Raw genomic sequence first — 20,465 nt, 5'->3', positions numbered from 1 at the left:
AATTATTTTTTGTATAAATTTACTAAATTTTAAACTAAACTTTTATAATTTAAAATTTGTAATTGAATTTTTATAATTAGTAAAAGGTTAACCAAATTCTTATTAACTAGTTTCTGTTAAAAAAATAAAAAGTCTTCTTAAAATGTTATTTTTATGTTTAAAATAGGATAATTTTCTAAAATATTCTAGAAGTAAATATTCTAAAATTATTATAAGTTTTTCTAAAAAAAATAGCTAACAAAGATAATATAACTCTCTTTTATTTAATATTTTTTCTTATTTCATATTCCTATCAAACAAGAACAATTTTAGTATTTTTATTTTTATTTTTGTTCATACAAAATAATTATGCATCTATTATTTTAATATTTTTGTATTATATATAAATAATAATATCATTATTATTTTTTATAACGTCACTCCACACATAATTTTTTTATTGTATATTTATATAAATTTATAAAAAGATAATAATATAAAAATAAAAATAAAAATATCTTTTATATATATTGACATGTCCAATTAGGATATTTCTCTATACATATTTGTAGAATAAATGGAAAAATAGGAAGAAAAAGGAAAAAAATAAAAAAGGTCATCACTCGTCAAGACATCAATTCATCGTTTTCCATTTTTTTTTTTTTGTCTATTTCTATTTTCTTTGTATTTGGTCCAGTCTTCGGTGTTATTTTTTTCCTTTTCATTCACACCACTTCTTCTTCTTCTTCAACCATCTCTCTTTCTCAGTTTCAATTCCAATTCTCTTCGATCTCTTCAAGTTTCGATTTGATCAATCAGAACTCGAAAAACACACTCTTTCCTTTTCCCTTTCCCTCTTCAGTTCAGGTAAACCTTACGGGTTGACGTCTCTTCGTGTCTTCAATTAGGACTTTTGGATTTTAGGGTTTTCACACTTCCTGTTCTTTGTTCTTGATTCTTTCTTATATGATTTGTAATTTTACTCACAAGCTCGTTAATTGAGGAGAATTTAGCTCAATTTAATTTATTTCCTTTTTAACATTTTATTAATTTTTAGTTCCGTACTTCGTTTGACTAACGAGCTGTTTCACCTTTCGCATGTTTCTCAGTCATATTTGGTAGCTTTTGATACAAGGATTAGGGATTATGCTGCTGGTGAGTTTTGTGGTATGGTCTCTACCAATTGCTATTGTTGTTGTTGTTGTTGTTGTTGTTTATGTTGTTGCTGCTGCTCTCGTCAATTTTGGTTCTAATGGAGTCTTCTTGTGCATTGACTTGTAAAAGGGAATGCTATTAGACTTAGACTCTGGGTATTTTCCTTTTATATATGCATTTCATTTGTCGTTTTGATTCTGAACAAAATGTTACTGTTGAGTAGGGTTTTCCTCATACCCATTTGTTTTTATTTGTGAAATTGAAAGCAATCTCTTGAATTTAGATGCAGTATATGATTACTTATTCAACAAAAAAGGATGTTAGATTATTATATTGATAAAAGATTTTTTGCATTAATTATTTGTGAAGAATGGTAAATGAAATGCATACCATACAGGGAGTTACCTTTGTTGGAGTTGTTTTTTGTAAATAATGTTTATAAATAGAAATGCTTAACATTTCCATTTTCTGATTCTGAAGGAATAAGAAGATATAAAGTTCTTTTGTTTACAAGACTGAAAAGATGTTGGAAGGTGGTGCTAAATTCCCTGGATTAATAGATCTCAACAAGCATACAACTGACAACTATTATGATTTCTCTCAAGGCTTTTACCATAAGCTTGGGGAGGGTACTAATATGTCGATTGACAGCATGCAAACAAGTAATGGTGGGGGATCTGTTGCGATGTCCATAGATAATAGTAGTGTTGGGTCTAATGATTCCCATACTCGCATATTGAACCACCAAGGGTTGCGGCGGCGTGCAAATGATAACTACTCTGTTCAAAACAGTGTAAATCGTCGAGGAAGAGTCACACATGCACTGAGTGATGATGCTTTGGCTCAAGCTCTAATGGATAGCAATTCTCCAACTGAGGGACTTGAAAATTTTGATGAGTGGACAATTGATTTAAGGAAGCTTAATATGGGCGAGGCCTTTGCTCAAGGAGCTTTTGGGAAACTCTACAGGGGTACTTACAATGGTGAAGATGTTGCTATCAAAATCTTGGAAAGGCCTGAAAATGATTTATCAAAGGCTCAGTTGATGGAACAACAGTTTCAGCAGGAGGTTATGATGCTGGCTACACTAAAGCATCCTAATATAGTTCGTTTCATTGGTGCATGCAGAAAACCGATGGTATGGTGCATCGTAACGGAATATGCTAAAGGGGGTTCTGTTAGACAGTCTTTAATGAAACGTCAGAATCGATCAGTTCCCCTAAAATTGGCCGTCAAACAGGCTTTGGATGTTGCTAGAGGAATGGCATATGTTCATGGACTTGGGTTGATCCACAGGGATTTGAAGTCTGATAATCTTTTGATTTTTGGGGATAAATCAATTAAAATTGCTGACTTCGGTGTTGCTCGGATTGAGGTGCAAACGGAAGGAATGACACCTGAGACTGGAACATACCGTTGGATGGCTCCGTAAGATTTTTTTTTGTTTCCTTTTTCCTTCTAATATTATTTTGATGTGCATCCTGGTTGTGATCCTGAAAATTGGAGATATATGGATGATTGTATTTTGAGTTAGCATATTTCTATAATCTATATGTTTCCGGTGCTTCTGAAGAACGAGTCTACTATGTATTTTTTGATCCAATATATTTTCCAATATATGGCAGGGAGATGATCCAGCATAGGCCTTACACACAAAGAGTGGATGTGTATAGCTTTGGGATTGTTCTTTGGGAGCTTATCACTGGAATGCTTCCATTTCAGAACATGACAGCAGTACAGGCAGCATTTGCAGTTGTAAACAAAAATGTTCGCCCGATTATACCCAATGATTGCTTACCTGTTCTCCGTGAAATCATGACCAGATGCTGGGACCCCAACCCTGATGTCCGGCCACCATTTGCAGAAATTGTAGGAATGCTTGAGAATGCAGAGACCGAGATCATGACAACTGTTCGGAAGGCTCGATTCAGGTGTTGCATGACACAACCAATGACTGCTGACTGATCCTGATAAAAAAAAAAAAAGAAAGAAGAAAAACAGATGAAAGAGTCATAAGACTGATGATGTTTTGGAGGGAACATGAGACTGAGGTAGTAAAGGGTTGACTATATTATAGATTTGTGTATCATGTGTGTTTAATTTCTTTCTTCAGAAGGAGAAAAATTGAAAATCTTAACTGGAACCTTTTGTTTTATTGGCTTTCTATTTATTTTCTGTTTTGAATTAGTAAGAGGAGATTTGTGTATGTAATACATGCATGCACTACAGTTATGTATAGCTTTGAAAGCAAAAATGGTTGAAAATCTTGTGTTCTGCTCGTGTATGTACAATTAGGATTGATATTTTCTTAAAAACCTGTGGGATGTGATTCTCGGAATATTCATACAAATATTTTCTTGGACCTAATTTATTTAGGATGTGATCCTCCATCTCCAGTTACAGCTTCGGCTTCCCCATATTCGGTGCCAATGTTAGTTTGTTACCTGAGGTTGCTGGGGGTGAGGAGGAGACCTCTAGCTGTAGTCCAGGGGGATGAGGCTATCATTAGAGGAACGATGGGGTGATACATGCAAAATTACTGACACTTAAGTCAATGTTTCGGTTGTGAGGTTAAGAGTATTAGGGTAAAATTAGTTACCTGTAGGGAGGTCAGCCTCTCCCTTTATATACTGGTTGTCTTTTTGCAGGGCCTCCCCCGAAAGAGTGGGGGTCTCACTATCTCTTAGATCTCTGCGTATCTTATAGCCATCATGCTTTTTTTTTTCGGTCATTACAGTACTCACACACCCACACTTTGAGGTTTTCTCAAACCTCATCCGAGTCTCGGTGGGGTTTGAACTTAGTGCAGCTTGATTATTGCCCACTGGTCTAAGCCTCCGCTGCAACCGTCATGCTTTAGAATCATCTGGTATGAAAATCGGTAATCTTAACATGTAGCCGAGGGGCCGAATAGCATATACGTGGCCAAATTTTTGTAATGGGTTAGTCCAAAACATTTTTTAAATAATGAATTATCAATTCAGTCTTTGTCTATTTTTTTTAATGATAATGTGACCCTTCAAGAAAAAAACAATTCATTTCGATCCCTATTTCTTCTATAACACAACACAGCTCTTGTGGATTTTTTTGTCGAGAAAAATATAGGAAGGCAATGAGAATAGTAAACAATGTGAATAATGGAGTAAAAAAAAAGAATGAAATTATTTATTTATTATTTTTAATTTCAGATTTTGGAATTTGAAAAATAAAAATTAACAATTGAACCAAATCACAGTTGGCACAGTTACTCCCAATTTTATGCTAACTTCCCATTCTTCATTTGCGATCTACGGTTTGCAAACTCACCTCCGGTGCCGCTGTGCTTCCTCGCTGTCCAGTCCGACATTGCCCAGCCTCCCGCGGACGCCGCCGAAACATCTCCTCGTCCCGCTTGCACTCCGTAGCAACGTCAGATCGCTCTACAGCAGCGCCGTGCAGTCCCCTCCGCAGTCCCCCCGCCTTCACCGTCGCAACCTCACTGTGCGCGGCAGTTCTATCGGCATCCAGGGGCATACTTAGCAACATTTTCATACATGCATCACCCTCACATGCATGTAAATGGCGTCCATTTCTCTGCAGCCGCACTTGTGCATCCCCCTACTGCTGCAACCCCCGCTGTGCCGACGCCACCAATCCCTCACTGACACCATCGCAGCCTCACCATGTGCGGCAGTTCCCTCCGCAGCCACAACCGCACCCATGCCTTCCCCCTCACATGTCCGTTGATGTGGAGGGTAAACAATCTAACAAGGTAAGCAGCGAAAGTCTATGCATTGATAACGAATAATATGCCAGTTGTTTAGTTCACTAGGTTGGCAGATGGTTATTGTATTTCTTATGAGGATGGTTATTTTAAATAAATACAAGTAAAAAATGTTGAATGTTCAGTTTAGAAGGTATGCAGATGGTTATTTGAATTCTTAATTGGATGTCGATTCGGTGATGTCCGGTGAGGGAGAGATTGACGCCGGTGAAAAGGGATGTTGATAAAGGCGCGACGACAACATGTTTGGAGAAGAAGATGTTGATTTGGTAAATTGAGGTATAGGAGATAGTTAAAATTTTGGAATAACTGAATGAAATTTTTGGTTTGAGTAATTTAAGTGGTATTTTTTTCACCTTCATTGGGCCAAATTTTCAGCCCATTGTTCACATTATTTAGATTCTCCATTATCTATCTAGCGGAACCATTTCTGTCAACTTCAAACGGAAAACACTAATTTGTCACAATAACTATGTGTGCTGACACCTTTCTTTGCTGAGGCGGATGTTTGCTGCATATGTGTACACCTCGAAATGGTTAGGGGGTTAGCTGTCTTCTTCCACGTTCGCAAAATCGTTGTCGTTTCCATGGGAGGAGACTTCTCATACATTGTCCTCTCATCCATTCATGACTCATTGATTCATATCCATGAATGAGTACTATGATCCATAAAAAAACCAACAACAATAATCATAATCGAACCATGTCAATTGTCAAACATCATTAGAATCAGGACAGCAAAACAATGCTTGAAAGTGGCACGTGGCTAAAATGGAATGTATCAACAATCTTGCCGTCTCTTTCTGTCTCATTGGAGCACCTTTTTTCTCCACCAGCACTGCACCCGCGATCTCATCTTACCCACCACCATTGCCACTTGCACCGGCCCCAAGCTTGGGTTAAACGCCACCGATTCTATGTGAGATCCCTTATACAACTTCCTGTCGCAATCCACCAGAGCCACCCCTGAAGGGGACCACCCACTGTAAGATGCATGCGACGCATTCGCAACCTCCAAAGTCACAATCTTTAACTTCTCATCATCAACGACCGTACCGTGTTTATTGCAAATAACACCATTTTTGGATCTCAAATTCTCATCTTCATCATCGTGGTTCATTCGGGTTCGGGTTGTGAGCCTCAACTCATTGTTTCGGGGCTCCAAGAGAAAAGGAGAGGTTTCGAGGAAGAGATCGATGGGATCGTAATGGTGTGGGAGGAAGTAAAAATTGGTCGTTGTTGTCCGAAGTTATGAGGATTTAGATGTTCTCTAAATCGCGGAGCTTTTGCAGGAACTGGTGCAGTCACTGTAGGGTACGGCGGAGACAATGAAGGAAGTAAGGGAGGTCTCACAATTGAGGAGGAGGTTGATTATGAGGAACTGTTCGGCATGATTGGAATGGTGGAAGGGGAGACCTGAGAATTCGAAATTGATGCCGACGTAGATGCGACCAGAGAATCCAAGTCCTACAGTAGCAACCTAGAAATTAGAGATTGGTGGGCGGACGAAGGTGTGGGTTGAGTCGACGAGAGAGATTGAAGATTAGCATGATGCTCATTCAACAACGTATGAGAAGTCTCCTTTCATGAAAACGACGATATTTTTGCAGACATGAAAGATGACAACTAACTGCCTCATTATTTTGAGGTATATATATGCAGTGAACATCTACCTCAGCAAAGAGGGGGTGCTAGCACACATAATTATTGTAATAGGTCAGTATTTTTCGTTTAGAATTGATGAAGAAACATCCACAGAGATTGCATTATGTCACAAAAATAGAAAATAAAGGCATGGATTATTTTTTTCTCCAAAAATCATATTGTTATTCAAAAAAAAAAGATTTGTAGTTCACTCTTTTCCAAATACTAGCCTGCTAGCACTTCTAGTAATAACTTCAGATCATAGTCCTTTATTATAGTCCTCTTGTGCTTAATACTGATCCCCCAAAAGAAAAAAAAATAGGGAAAAAAACCCCGATTGGTATATTCCCATTTTAACAAAGTTTAAACTAATTCACACAGAAATATCTATCATAAATAATAGTTGCTTAAGTTCTATGTCTAAAATTTAACTTTTAAAAATGACCTATATGGTAGCAAGTTTTGTATGTTGTGATAAAGATATGGATGATCGTGTATGGCTTGGGTGGCTAACTTTTTAATACTAAAGAAATCACTTTTTTAAGACAAAATCAAATAAATAAAGTTTGAAAATAAAGGCTTGTTATATGTATAAATAGGAGAAGCCACGCTGATGCGTGAGCATTTTTTTATCTTTTCCTAGTGAATTTGCATTTAAATTGTTGAGTTTAATCAAGATTTAATTACCTTTAGCCACTATGAATGCTACTTTGAATTGTTTACAATTTTTGTTTATTTCAGGTAGCATTTGGATGGATTTGACAGAGTTTTGTAGCAGAAAAGGAAGAAAGCGAATGATGTTGTCAACCCCGACTTCCTTGCACTCAAATAGGAATAACTTGAGTTATAGAAGTCCAATTGACGTGATTCTAGAGGCATTGGATATCTAACTTTCAAAAGTTTTCAACGATATATAATAGTATACTCTTTTCGTCCATTTCACTCTGCCTCCTCTGTGCTGAACTTGAGCTTTCTCAAGTTCAACGTGGAATCCAACACACAGAGGAAAAATCACGTATCATCCCACGCTGAACTTGGGTTAATCCAAGTTTAGTGTGGATTCAAGCTCCAAAGGACGCGTATTGCTCTAACCCACACCGAACTTGAGAATTCTCAAGTTCAACGTGGACCTTAATGAGCCCAATAGTCCCTATGCACTCATACAAAGCTGCGCTGAAGTTAATTAATTTTGATTTAATTTTTATTTTATTTATAATTAGGAAAAGATATTATTTTAGTTTTAGGAAATATATTTTACATTAATTAGAATTAGAAATAAAAGGGAAAAGAATCGGCCTTTGGGGTCTTCTCTTTTCTTCTATCTCATTTCGCAATTTACAGTTTACCAGAATCCTTATTTTCTCTCTGAACCATGAGCAACTAAATCTCCACTGTTAAGGTTAGGAACTCTATCTATTGTATGGATTGATACTATTATTTTTCTATTTTAATTCATGTACTGATTTATAATTCAATAATTATTTTTGTTCTTTATCTTATGAATTTGGGTGGAACGGAAGTATGACCCTTGTTCTAATTGAGTTCTTGTATAACTTGAAAAAGCTCTTTACTTGAACAACAGCTTGAAAATATATTCTCTTAAATTTCTAATTATCTGGACTTAATAGGATATGTGACATATAGAAAAATCAATCCAAAAGATAGATATCTCTGAAGCCTTAACTGTTTCTCCATATATTATTCACAACTAGTTTACTGCTTGCTATTCTGATTTTCTGATTTACTGTTTAATACTTTTGAACTCTCAAACATCATTTTCTGCTTATCTAACTAAGTAAATTAATCAACCATTGTTGCTTAGTTGATCAATTCTCGTAGGATCAACCCTCATTCACTTGAGGTACTACTTGGTACGACCCGGTGCACTTGCTGGTTAGTTTGTGGTTGTAATTTTCGCACCAAGTTTTTGAACGCTTGAAGCAATACACAAGCAATAAAACAATTTTCTTTCTTTTTTTATTTTACAACTATTTTGAATATTCCTCTCTCTTACTCTTTATAATATTAGTAAATATATTAATCATTTCTATTATATTGAGATAGTAATTGTGGTGAATATTATTATCTAATTATACTTCTTCATCTTATATTACATCTTCCTTATTTATTTATTTATTTTACAACACGTTATCAGCACGACACTCTGATCAAATTTTAGGAAGACTCAGGTAACAAATTTTTATTATGTCATAGCTTTCTCATCTTGAATTTAATGCTCTTGATATACCTGAAAATAACTATTTATCATAAATACTAGATGCTGAAATCTATCTTGATTCAATGGATTTTAGAGATACCATTAAGGCTAAAAATAATACATTCCAGAAGTATAAAACCAAAGTCATGATCTTCCTTCATTGTCATCTTGACGAAGGATTGAAAAATAAATATATCATATTAAAAGATCCTGCAGATCTATGGAAAGACCTTGAAGAAAGGTATAATCATCAAAAGACAGTGATACTTCATCAAGCCCGATATAAATGGACGCACTTGCGTCTACAGGATTTTAAACCCATAAATAAATATAATTCAGCAATGTTTCGAATTACCTCACGAATGAAATTATGTGGAAAAAAGATAACTGATAATGATATGTTAGAGAAAATTTTCTCAACCTTCCATGTCTCGAATGTGCTCCTGCAGCAGCAGTATTGAGAAAAGGGATTTAAAAAATATTCTGAGTTAATTTCTTGTCTTCTTGTTGTTGAATGCAATAATGAGTTACTTTTAAAAAATCATGAAGTGTGCCCAGCTGGTGCCGCCCCATTTCCTGAAGCAAATGCGGCAAATCATAACCTCAGAAGAAGTAAATGGCAAGGTTTTGGCAACAAGAAAAATTATGGAAGAAAGAAAAATTATATTTACAAGAAATGATCTCACCAGAAGTGGGATAAAGAAAGAAACAATGGGCAAAATAAATCAACAGAGGATAAATATTTCTGTTGTAGTGGAAAGGGCCATTGGTCGCGTACCTGTTGTATCCAAAGGCACCTAGTCGATCTTTATCAAGTATACTTGAAAAAGGACGACAAAGAAACGAATTTCGTTTCAAATAATGCTGAAAATTTTACCACTCATGATGATGTATCTGATTTCTTTGAAGATCTTGAAAGAAATATTGGTCATTTGATGAATGATGGAATAGTTTAATACGTGAGATTGTTAAGCTTTATTTTCTAAGTTTTAAATATGATGTATATAAATAATAAAATATTAATGTTTATGTGTAAGAATTTTAAACCATTAAATGTGTTAAGTTTTAATAATAATAATAATAATAATAATAATAATAATAATAATAATAATAATAATAATAATAATAAATTTTAGTATATGACATTATTTTTATATATAATATTTTTTAGAAAAATAATTTCAATTAAGAATTCAATTTGACTGTGCATGTATTATTACTCATTTTATTATTATTATTTGTCTTTGAAGAAAATGGCAAGAATATATAATGAAGATGTATGTCTTGCGGATAGTGCAAGTTTGCACGCCATTCTAAAAAGTGATATATATTTTACCTATATTGTGCCAAAAGAAAAATATGTTAATACTATTATTGGTCCAGGCAATGTGATAGAAGGCATTGGAAGAGCTATAATTTTATTTCCTGGAGGAACACAATTCATAACAAATAATGCACTGTTATCTACTAAGTCTCTAAGAAACTTATTGAGTTTTAAAGATATTCGCCGAAATGGATATCATATTGAAATAATAAATGAGAAAAATCATGAGTACTTATGTATCACAACTCATGATTCAAATAAAAAAGATTATTTTAAAAAAGTTACCCTCACTTTCATCTAGGTTGTATTATACTAAAATTAGTGCAATTGAATCACATGCCATTGTAAACCAGAAGTTTACTAGCCCAAATGAATTCATAACTTAGCATGATCGATTGGGTCATCCGAAAACAACCATGATGCAGAGAATTATTAAAAATTCCTATGGATATTCACTAAAGAACCAGAAGATTCTTTAATTTAGTGAATTTTGTTGTGCTGCATGTTCTCAGGGAAAGCTAATTTTAAGGCCATCACTAGTAAATATTGGATTTGAGTCTCCTGAATTCCTAGAAAGAATTCAAGGCGATATATGTGGACCCATTCTTCTACCATGTGGATCTTTTAGATATTTTATGGTCCTAATAGACGCATCTTCGAGATGGTCACATGTGTACTTATTGTCTTCTCGCAACTTGACATTTGCAAGATTATTTGCTCAAATTATTCGATTAAAAGCATAGTTTCCAGAAAATTCAATCAAAACAATTCGTCTTGATAATACTGGTAAATTTACTTTCCAAGCTTTTGATGCTTATTGTATGGCTAATGGAATAAATGTTGAACATCCTGTAGCTCATATTCAGACACAAAATGGGTTAGTAGAATCACTTATTAAACGCCTCCAATTAATTGTTAGACCCTTACTTATGAGAACAAATCTCCCAACCTCGACTTGGGGGTATGCTATTTTATATGTCGCAGTACTTATTCATTTGAGGCCAACAAGTTACCATCAATTCTCTCCTATGCAATTAGCTTTTGGCCAGCAGCTAAATGTTTTCCATTTAAGAATATTTGAGTGTGTGATATATGTTCTCATTGCACCATCTTTTCGCACCAAAATGGGATCCTAAAAAAAATTAGAGATATATGTTGGATATGATTCTCCCTCTATAGTGAGGTATATTGAAATACAAACTGGAGATGTATTTAAAGCCAGATTTGCAGATTATTATTTTGATGAATCAAAATTTCCAACATTAGAGGGAGAGAATAAGCTTCCTGAAAAGGAACTTAATTGGAGTGCATCATCCTTAATGCATCTAGATCCTCGATCAAGGCAATATGAACTAGAAGTTCAAAAGATTATACATTTGCAAAGAATAGCAAATGAATTGCCTGATGCATTTTCTGATACAAAAAGGATAACTAAATTCTATATACCAGCTAAAAATATTCCAATTCGAATTGATGTCCTAGTCGGACAAATAACCACTAAACAAATTCACGCCAGAAGCATGGTAAGCCTGTCGGTTCTAAAGAAAAAAATCCTCAAAAAAGAAAAAAGATAAATATTATTCCTATTGAAAAAGGTATAGTAAAGACACATGTTGTTGTCTAAAATTCTGATAACGCCAGAAGACGTTCAGGTACTTGAAAATTGTGAAAATGACGAGATCTCGATAAATTATGTCTTTACAAGAGAAAAATAGGACCGAAATAAGACAATTGTTGATGAAATATTTGCATATAATGTGGCATTAAATATCATGCATGAAAATAAGGATCTTGAGCCAAGAATAGTCGAAGAATGTCGACAAAGAAATGATTGGCCAAAATGGGAAGAAGCTATGAAGGCTGAATTAGACTCACTTGCAAAACCTAAAGTCTTTGGACCTGTAGTCCATACACCAGAAGATGTAAAACCTGTTGGATACAGATGGGTATTTGTGAGAAAACGAAATAAGAAAAATGAAGTTGTGCACTACAAAACTCGACTTGTGGCACAAGGTTTCTTACAAAGTTCTGGTATAGATTATGAAGAAACATATTCCCCTGTAATTGATGCAATAACATTGCGTTATTTAATTAGTTCACATACCATAAACTACATATGCATTTAATTGTTAATAGCCTACTTATACGAATAATTAGATTGTGATATCTATATAAAAGTTCCTAAAGGATTAAAGATATCTAAATCGCCTAATGAATATTTGCATGGGGTATACTTAGTCAAATTGCAAAGATCTTTATATGGTCTAAAGCAATCTGAACGAATGTGGTATAATCGTCTTACTAAGTATCTGGCCAAAAACGGATTCAAGAATGATGATATATGTCCATGTGTTTTTATAAAGAAATCTGCATCTTAATTCATTATAATTGTTATGTATATTGATGATTTAAATATCATTGGAACTCTTGAAGAAATTCCAAAAATTATAAGAACTCTAAAAGAAGAGTTTGAAATGAAAGATCTTAGAAAAACTAAATTTTGTCTCGACCTGCAAATCGAGCATACAAAAAATTGGATATTTATTTATCAAACAACATACACAGAAAAGATCTTGAAGATATTTTATATGGATAAGTCACATTCATTAAGTACCCCAATGATCGTAAGATTTTTGGATGTAGAAAATGATCAATTCCGTCCTAAAGAAGAGAATGAAGATATCCTTGGTCCTAAAGTATCATATCTTAGAGTCATTGGAGCGCTAATGTATCTTGTTAATAATATACAACCTGATATATCATTCACGGTGAATTTACTAGTAAGGTATAGTTCCTCTCCAACCAGAAGACAGTGGAATGGAATCAAACACATCTTTCGATATCTTTATGGAACGTTGATATGAGATTGTTTTATCCCTATAGATCCAAGTCACAACTAGTTGGCTATGCAGATGCAGGATACTTGTCTAATCCATACAAAGGGAGATCTCAAATAGGATACCTGTTCACATATGGTGGTATAATTATATCATGGAAGTCCACAAAACAGACAATAGCAGCAACCTCCTCTAATCATGCTGAAATACTAGCGATACATGAAGCAAGTCGCGAGTGTTTTTAACTCAAGAGTTTGATCCAATATATTCTGTCATCATGTGGACTAATTGATCATAAGATAGCTCAAATTGTCCTGTTTGAAGATAATATAGCATGTATTGCTCAATTTAAAGGTGGATTCATCAAAGGTTAGAACAAAACATATTTCTCCCAAATTCTTCTTCACTCATGATCTTCAAAATCAAGGAACAATTGATGTCCAACAGATTCGCTCAAGCGATAATTTGGCAGACTTATTTACAAAGTCACTTCCGAAATCCTCCTTTAAAAAATTGGTACATTAAATTGGGATGCGACGATTTCGAGACATTAAATGATGACAACAAGAGAGGGAGACTGTACTATTTTTTTCTTGGTCAGATTTTTTTCATTGGGTTTTTCTTGATAAGATTTTTAATGAGACAGTCTCACCACAAAGAATTTTGTACTCTTTTTCCTTCATTAAGATTTTTTTTTCTATTGAATTTTTCTTTAGTAAGATTTTAACAAGATATAATCATGAATGGTCATGTAAGGGGGATGTTATGATAAAGATATGGATGACTACGTATGATTTGGGTGGCTAACTTTTTCAACACTGAAAGAATCACTTTTTAAGACAAAATCAAATAAATAAATTAAAAATAAAGACTTGTTATATGTATAAGTAGGAAGTAAAATAATTATTAACCGTGCTTGAAGAAATACACAAGTAATAAAATAATTTTCTCTCTTTTTTATGTTATAATTATTTTGAATATTCCTTTTTCTCACTCTTTATAATAATAAATATATTAATCATTTCTATTATATTAAGATAGTAATTATGAATATTATTATTTAATTATATTTTTTATTTTATATTATATCTTATTTATTTATTTATTTATTTTATAATATTGTAGTCTTTTTTTGAGTAATCATAGTAATATTTCATATATTTAAGAGACAAAATAATTAATTAATAAATAATAATTTTATATATTCAGGTAATATTTGCATCACCTTAAAGAGAAATGTAAAAAAACTCGTGCGTTAGGTGTCGGAAACATTTTTCTTGTGACAAAACATAATAATAAAAGAATTATACTACCTTACTAATACAATTTAGATTTAAGTTAATATATATTCTTAGAGTATATGATCAATTTATTAATTAAAAAATCTTTATAAAAATATAAAATTTAAATTTTAATATATTTATTAAAATAAATTATTTATAATTTTTATTATTAATAATCTTAATTTATATTTTTAAGATACATGTTAATTAAATTTTAAATTTTTTATTTTTTATTAATACTCAATTAATACTTTAAATTTAATAATATAAATCACACATTCGCTAATATTAATAAAAAAAAAACGGTTCTTATCCTTTCTCGCAATGAAATAAATGAAACGTTATATTACTAACATTTACTTGATGCTTATCAACAAAATAGCATTTAATTGATTTTAGCGCAAAAAAAGTGCGAGTGAAGCATGGCTCACGCTATCCCAAATCCCAAGTTTCTAGTCTCTCTACCCGGAAGAAAACAAGTTGAAAAAACAAAAGGAGAGAGAGATTTATTTAAAAAAAATAAACAATTGATAAATTAATTAGTTAATTATTAAAGAAATTAAAAAAAAAGCAACTAATAAATAAAAACTTTAATTATATGTATTGATGTTTTTCCATTCTTAGAGAAATATGGTCTCCACTTTATTTTTCATATTCATAATTGACATCTACTTTATTATCATTGAATTTTAGTACAAATATTTATTCAAATACCAAAAAATATTTTTTTAAAAAAATTGGATTTAGCTAGAATCTATTGTCTTAACAAAATATTCAATATAGTGAATGATTGCATTAATTGATTAATATAAAATAAAGTTATCAGATTATAAATACACAATTTTATTTCGTAATTTTTAATATAAAAATATAAATCAACATATATTTATTAAATGCTTAATTTTTTTAAATTTTATTAAATTTTTATAATAAGAAAAAATTTAGTTAAATCTTCATTAACTAGTCTTTGTTAAAAGAATATGAAGTCTTTTAAAATATTATTTTTATGTTTGAAACATGATAATTTTGTAACATATTCTAGAAGTAAATGTTCTAAAATTAGTATATTTTCCAAAAATTAATAGCTATTAAATATTTTTAGAAAATTCTATCTCATATAAAATTTAATTATAAAATTTTAAATTATAAAAATTTAATTAAAATTTTAATGAAATTATAAAAATAAATGAAATAATTAAATTTTTAAAACACAGGAAGAAAAATATTGTTAAAAAGCCTTTGACATTAAAGATGTGATTGAAATACTATGTTTCAGGACAAAAAAAGTTTATATATTTTGTACCTTTCTTGTATTGAACATCTTTTTTTTCTTATTTCATAGTCTTATCAAACAAGAACAACTATAGTATTTTTATTTTTGATCATACAAAATAACCATACATCTATTATTTCAATATTATATATATAACCACTCTTATTTTTTATAGGTCATATGCCACACAATTATTTTTTATTGTATATTTGTATAAATTTATAAAAAAAATAATATTATCAAAATAAAAATATAAATATTTTTTTATGGAAAAGTATATGGAACCAACTAATAATCAGCCAAGAATGGAACAACATAATTAATTATTAATTAGTTTTATTAATTTATAATTTAATTTGTTTTTTAAATTATTGTTGACAACATTCAAAATATGAGGGAAGATACGCTAGTGATAGGAGAGAATCACGGAACAGATCCTTTGATCATTAATTAGCTGGTTCCATATAATTAATTATGTTTTATTAATGCGTAATACATGAAACATAGAAATAATATCCAAAACCATCCAATTTACAAGAAAAAGAAACATCCGTGTGCCTATCAATAACAACATCCAATTAAAATCACCGGTACCTCTAGTTTAACAGTTGGCTGATTCTTGGCTTATATAGAGTTGGTTCCTTAGCATTGTTGTTTTTTTATATATATTAACATGTCTAATCAGGATATTCTTTTATAAATATTTGTAAAATAAATAAAAAAAGATTTTTTAATTAAAATTTATATATAATTATTTTTATATAAAATTAATAGTTAAAAATAATTAAATTTTAATTTAACTAAACATAATTTTTTTACTTATTAACTTTAAGTACAGACAACTGCATCTAAATGTCTAACTTTGCTTTTTTTTTTTTTATTTCTTTCTTTGTTTTTTTATTTGGTCCACGCCTGGGTGTTATTTTTCCTTTCATTCACACCACTTCTTCTCCTTCTTCCTCAGCAATCTCTTTTTCTTTCTCAGTTCCAATTCCAATTCTCTTCGATCTCTTCAATCTTGGATTTGATCAATCAGAACTCCAAAAACACACTTTCCCCTCCCCTCCTGAGTTGAGGTAAACCTTACAAGTTAACGTCTCTTACTTAGCTTCTTCGGTTAGGACTTTCATGGATTTTAGGGTTTTCACACTTTTTATTCTTTGTTCCCTTCTTCATTTTATGCTTTGTGATTTCACTCACTAGCCTTTTAATCGAGGAGAATTTTGCTCAATTTAATTTATTTCCTTTTTACATTTTATTAATTTTTAGTTCCGTACATCGTTTGACTAACGAGCTGTTTTACCTTTCGCATGTTTCTCATTCATATTTGGTAGCTTTTGATACAAGGATTAGGGATTATGCTGCTGGTAAGTTTTGTGGTATGGTCTCTACCAATTGCTATTGATGTTTGATGTTGTTGTTGTTGTCAATTTTGGTTCCAATGGAGGCTTCTTGTGCATTGACTTGTAAAACGGAATGCTATTAGACTTAGTATCTGAGGGTTTTTTCTTTTTATATACGCATTTGATTTGTGATTTTGATTCTGAACAAAAATGTTGCTGTTGAGTAGGGTTTTCTTCATACCCATTTGTTTTGATTTGGGAAGTTGAAAGCAATCTCTAAATTTTAGATGCAGTATATGGTTTAGTATATGTTTGTTGATAATTACTTTTAAAAAAAAATAGAAAAAAAAAGATGTTAGATTATTATATTGTTAAAGGATTTTTTGCATTGATTATTTGTGAATGGTAAATGAAATGTATACCATACATGGAGTTACCTTTGTTGAAGTTGTTTTTTTGTAAATAATGTTCATAAATAGAAATGCTGAACATTTTTCAAAGTTTAGTTGGGCTTTAGTTTTTTCCTTTTTGTTTTTCCAGGTTTTATAAAGTTTCCAATTTCTGATGCTGAAGACATAAAGTTTTTTCCTTTACAAGACTGAAAAGATGTTGGAAGGTGGTGCTAAATTCCCTGGATTAATAGATCTCAACAAGCATACAACTGACAACTATTATGATTTCTCTCAAGGCTTTTACCATAAGCTTGGGGAGGGTACTAATGTCGATTGACAGCATGCAAACAAGTAATGGTGGGGGATCTGTTGCGATGTCCATAGATAATAGTAGTGTTGGGTCTAATGATTCCCATACTCGCATATTGAACCACCAAGGGTTGCGGAGACGTGCAAATGATAACTACTCTGTTCAAAACAGTGTAAATCGTCGAGGAAGAGTCACACATGCATTGAGTGATGATGCTTTGGCTCAAGCTCTAATGGATAGCAGTTCCCCAACTGAGGGGCTTGAAAATTTTGATGAGTGGACAATTGATTTGAGGAAGCTTAATATGGGTGAGGCCTTTGCTCAAGGAGCTTTTGGAAAACTCTATAGGGGAACTTATAATGGTGAAGATGTAGCTATCAAAATCTTGGAGAGGCCTGAAAATGAGTTATCAAAGGCTCAGTTGATGGAACAACAATTTCAGCAGGAAGTTATGATGCTGGCTACGCTAAAGCATCCTAATATAGTTCGTTTCATTGGTGCATGCAGAAAACCGATGGTATGGTGCATTGTAACGGAATATGCCAAAGGGGGTTCTGTTAGACAGTCTTTAATGAAGCGTCAGAACCGGTCAGTTCCCCTAAAATTGGCTGTCAAACAGGCTTTGGATGTTGCTAGAGGCATGGCATATGTTCATGGACTTGGGTTGATCCACAGGGATTTGAAGTCTGATAATCTTCTGATTTTTGGGGACAAATCAATTAAAATTGCTGACTTTGGTGTTGCTCGCATTGAGGTGCAAACTGAAGGAATGACACCTGAGACTGGAACATACCGTTGGATGGCTCCGTAAGAATTGTTTTTTCTTTTATTTTTTGATACTATTTTAATGTGCATTCTGGTTGTGATCCTGAAGATACAGATATATGTTGCTGCCTCCTTAAAACGAGTTTACTATGTGTTCTGATCCTATATGTTTTCCAATATTTGGCAGGGAGATGATCCAGCATAGGCCTTACACACAAAAGGTGGATGTGTATAGCTTTGGGATTGTTCTTTGGGAGCTTATCACCGGAATGCTTCCATTTCAGAACATGACAGCAGTGCAGGCTGCATTTGCAGTTGTGAACAAAAATGTTCGCCCGATCATACCCAACGATTGTTTACCTGTTCTCCGTGACATTATGACAAGATGCTGGGATCCCAACCCTGATGTCCGCCCGCCATTTGCCGAAATTGTAGGAATGCTCGAGAATGCAGAGACTGAGATCATGACAACTGTTCGGAAAGCCCGATTTAGGTGTTGCATGACACAACCAATGACTGCTGACTGATCCTGATGAAAAGAAAAAAAAAAAAAAACGAATGAAAGACATAAGACTGATGATGTTTTGGAGGGAACATGAGACTGAAGTAGTAAAGGGTTGACTATATTATAGATTTGTGTATCATGTGTGTTTAATTTCTTTCTTCAGAAGGAGAAAAATTGAAAATATTAACTGGAACCTTTTGTTTTATTGGCTTTCTATTTATTTTCTGTTTTGAATTAGTAAGAGGAGATTTGTGTATGTAATACATGCATGCACTACAGTTATGTATAGCTTTGAAAGCAAAAATGGTTGAAAATCTTGTGTTCTGCTCGTGTATGTACAATTAGGATTGATATTTTCTTAAAAACCTGTGGGAAGTGATCCTCGGAATATTCATACAATTGTTTTCTTGGACATAAGTTATTTTGAGCGATGCTGAAACTGACTCTTATCTGATTGTTCTTAAGGAGTGATATCCACACATAATTTCTTCATAGATTGTTGATCCCCCAACTGTTTCTGCAAAAGAAGCATCCTTTAGAGAAGACTCATGCTAAATGCTTGTATAATAACCAAGTTCATATAATCACTGTGATGTATTCTGTTGGCACAATGATTGGATTATCAATTTTATGGATGGTGTTCTATATTTGCAATCCATGTTGCAAGTATTCGTCATACGACTTAGGACGTTAAAACTCCAATAATGCATTGTCAATACTCAATAATTTATTAGCACATTAAGCATACTTTTGAGATCAGTTCACACGTCCAATGATCTACTAAGTTGTCAAAGAAATTAGCAAAATTCAAACTTAGAACAGTGTGACCTAGTATCTATGGCACTAGATTGGAGTATGATACAGTTTGATGTGTCAATCACTGTTGAGGTTGGACTATTATCGAAAATTAATTTTGATATCATGTTTAAAAAGAACGTTATTCAATTAAGAATTTCAAGTTATTCGATCAAAAAGACTGTATACAAATGTAGAGATGTTACATTTAACACCTTAATCTAATCTTATATCTAAAAATCTTTTATTTCCGGAAACTCAACATTCTCATTTACAAGGCATTTTTTATTCTCATGTGAGAGTTACGTTTGCAAGATTCCCATTCGACGGAAATTATAAATTATTTATTGTCATTTGTTGTTTAAAATTTAAAGAATAAAGTAACAATTAGGTCCTTGAAGATTTTGACCTTGAATTAGTCCATCTCTACAAAAAAAAAAAAGTCTAAATTTAATCCTCTAAGATAACAAACAATAAACACATTATGTCCTTCTATCAATTCACATATAAAGCTTAATGATAGTATTTATATGCACTGATAATTAATGTGACATTTATTTATGAAAGATTGTCACATACATAACAATTTTTGGAATAAAATTTTATTTTTTTTGGTAGGATTCATGGTAAATAAAAATTAGTTGATAAATGTTATATTAAAACCCAAACGATAATGAATATTTTATTGTTTAAAACTATATTATTTTTATGCTCATGTGGCAACAACGAAACATGAATCATTATAATAATATAACTCCATATGGTTTGGTACTACTTATTGATAGAAGGACATACATGTCCATCATTTACTATCGTAGAAGAACTAATTGATATTTTTTGTTTTTTTTCAAAGATTAATTAATCCCAAGTCGAAATCCT

At 32.3% G+C, this 20,465-nt stretch overlaps 2 protein-coding genes and 1 pseudogene across 3 annotated transcripts; 2 read left to right on the top strand and 1 right to left on the bottom strand.

The window, feature by feature from the left end:
* The first annotated feature begins 634 nt into the window (after positions 1-634).
* LOC130981830 (serine/threonine-protein kinase STY13-like) lies at positions 635-3,408 on the top strand. Of its 2 annotated transcripts, none has more exons than XM_057905559.1 (4): positions 635-846; positions 1,089-1,134; positions 1,615-2,562; positions 2,760-3,408. In XM_057905559.1, the coding sequence occupies exons 3-4, from the start codon at positions 1,658-1,660 to the stop codon at positions 3,097-3,099; spliced, it is 1,245 nt and encodes a 414-aa protein (XP_057761542.1). In that variant the 5' UTR covers positions 635-846; positions 1,089-1,134; positions 1,615-1,657; the 3' UTR covers positions 3,100-3,408. The 2 variants fall into 2 exon arrangements, with proteins under 2 accessions (XP_057761542.1, XP_057761543.1); XM_057905560.1 differs by having other exon boundaries at positions 1,089-1,146.
* Positions 3,409-5,610: 2,202 nt separating this feature from the next.
* LOC130981231 (cytidine deaminase 1-like) lies at positions 5,611-6,428 on the bottom strand (annotated as a pseudogene).
* Positions 6,429-17,362: 10,934 nt separating this feature from the next.
* LOC130981829 (serine/threonine-protein kinase STY13-like) lies at positions 17,363-19,115 on the top strand. Its single transcript, XM_057905558.1, is given in 3 exon segments — positions 17,363-17,538; positions 17,540-18,328; positions 18,474-19,115. Coding segments are annotated over 3 exon segments (1,242 nt in total). The 5' UTR covers positions 17,363-17,425; the 3' UTR covers positions 18,814-19,115.
* Positions 19,116-20,465: the final 1,350 nt, after the last annotated feature.

The sequence above is a fragment of the Arachis stenosperma genome, chromosome 5, assembly GCF_014773155.1.
Source record: "Arachis stenosperma cultivar V10309 chromosome 5, arast.V10309.gnm1.PFL2, whole genome shotgun sequence".
NCBI classification, from domain to species: domain Eukaryota; kingdom Viridiplantae; phylum Streptophyta; class Magnoliopsida; order Fabales; family Fabaceae; genus Arachis; species Arachis stenosperma.
This window is presented reverse-complemented; position numbering and strand designations above follow the sequence as displayed.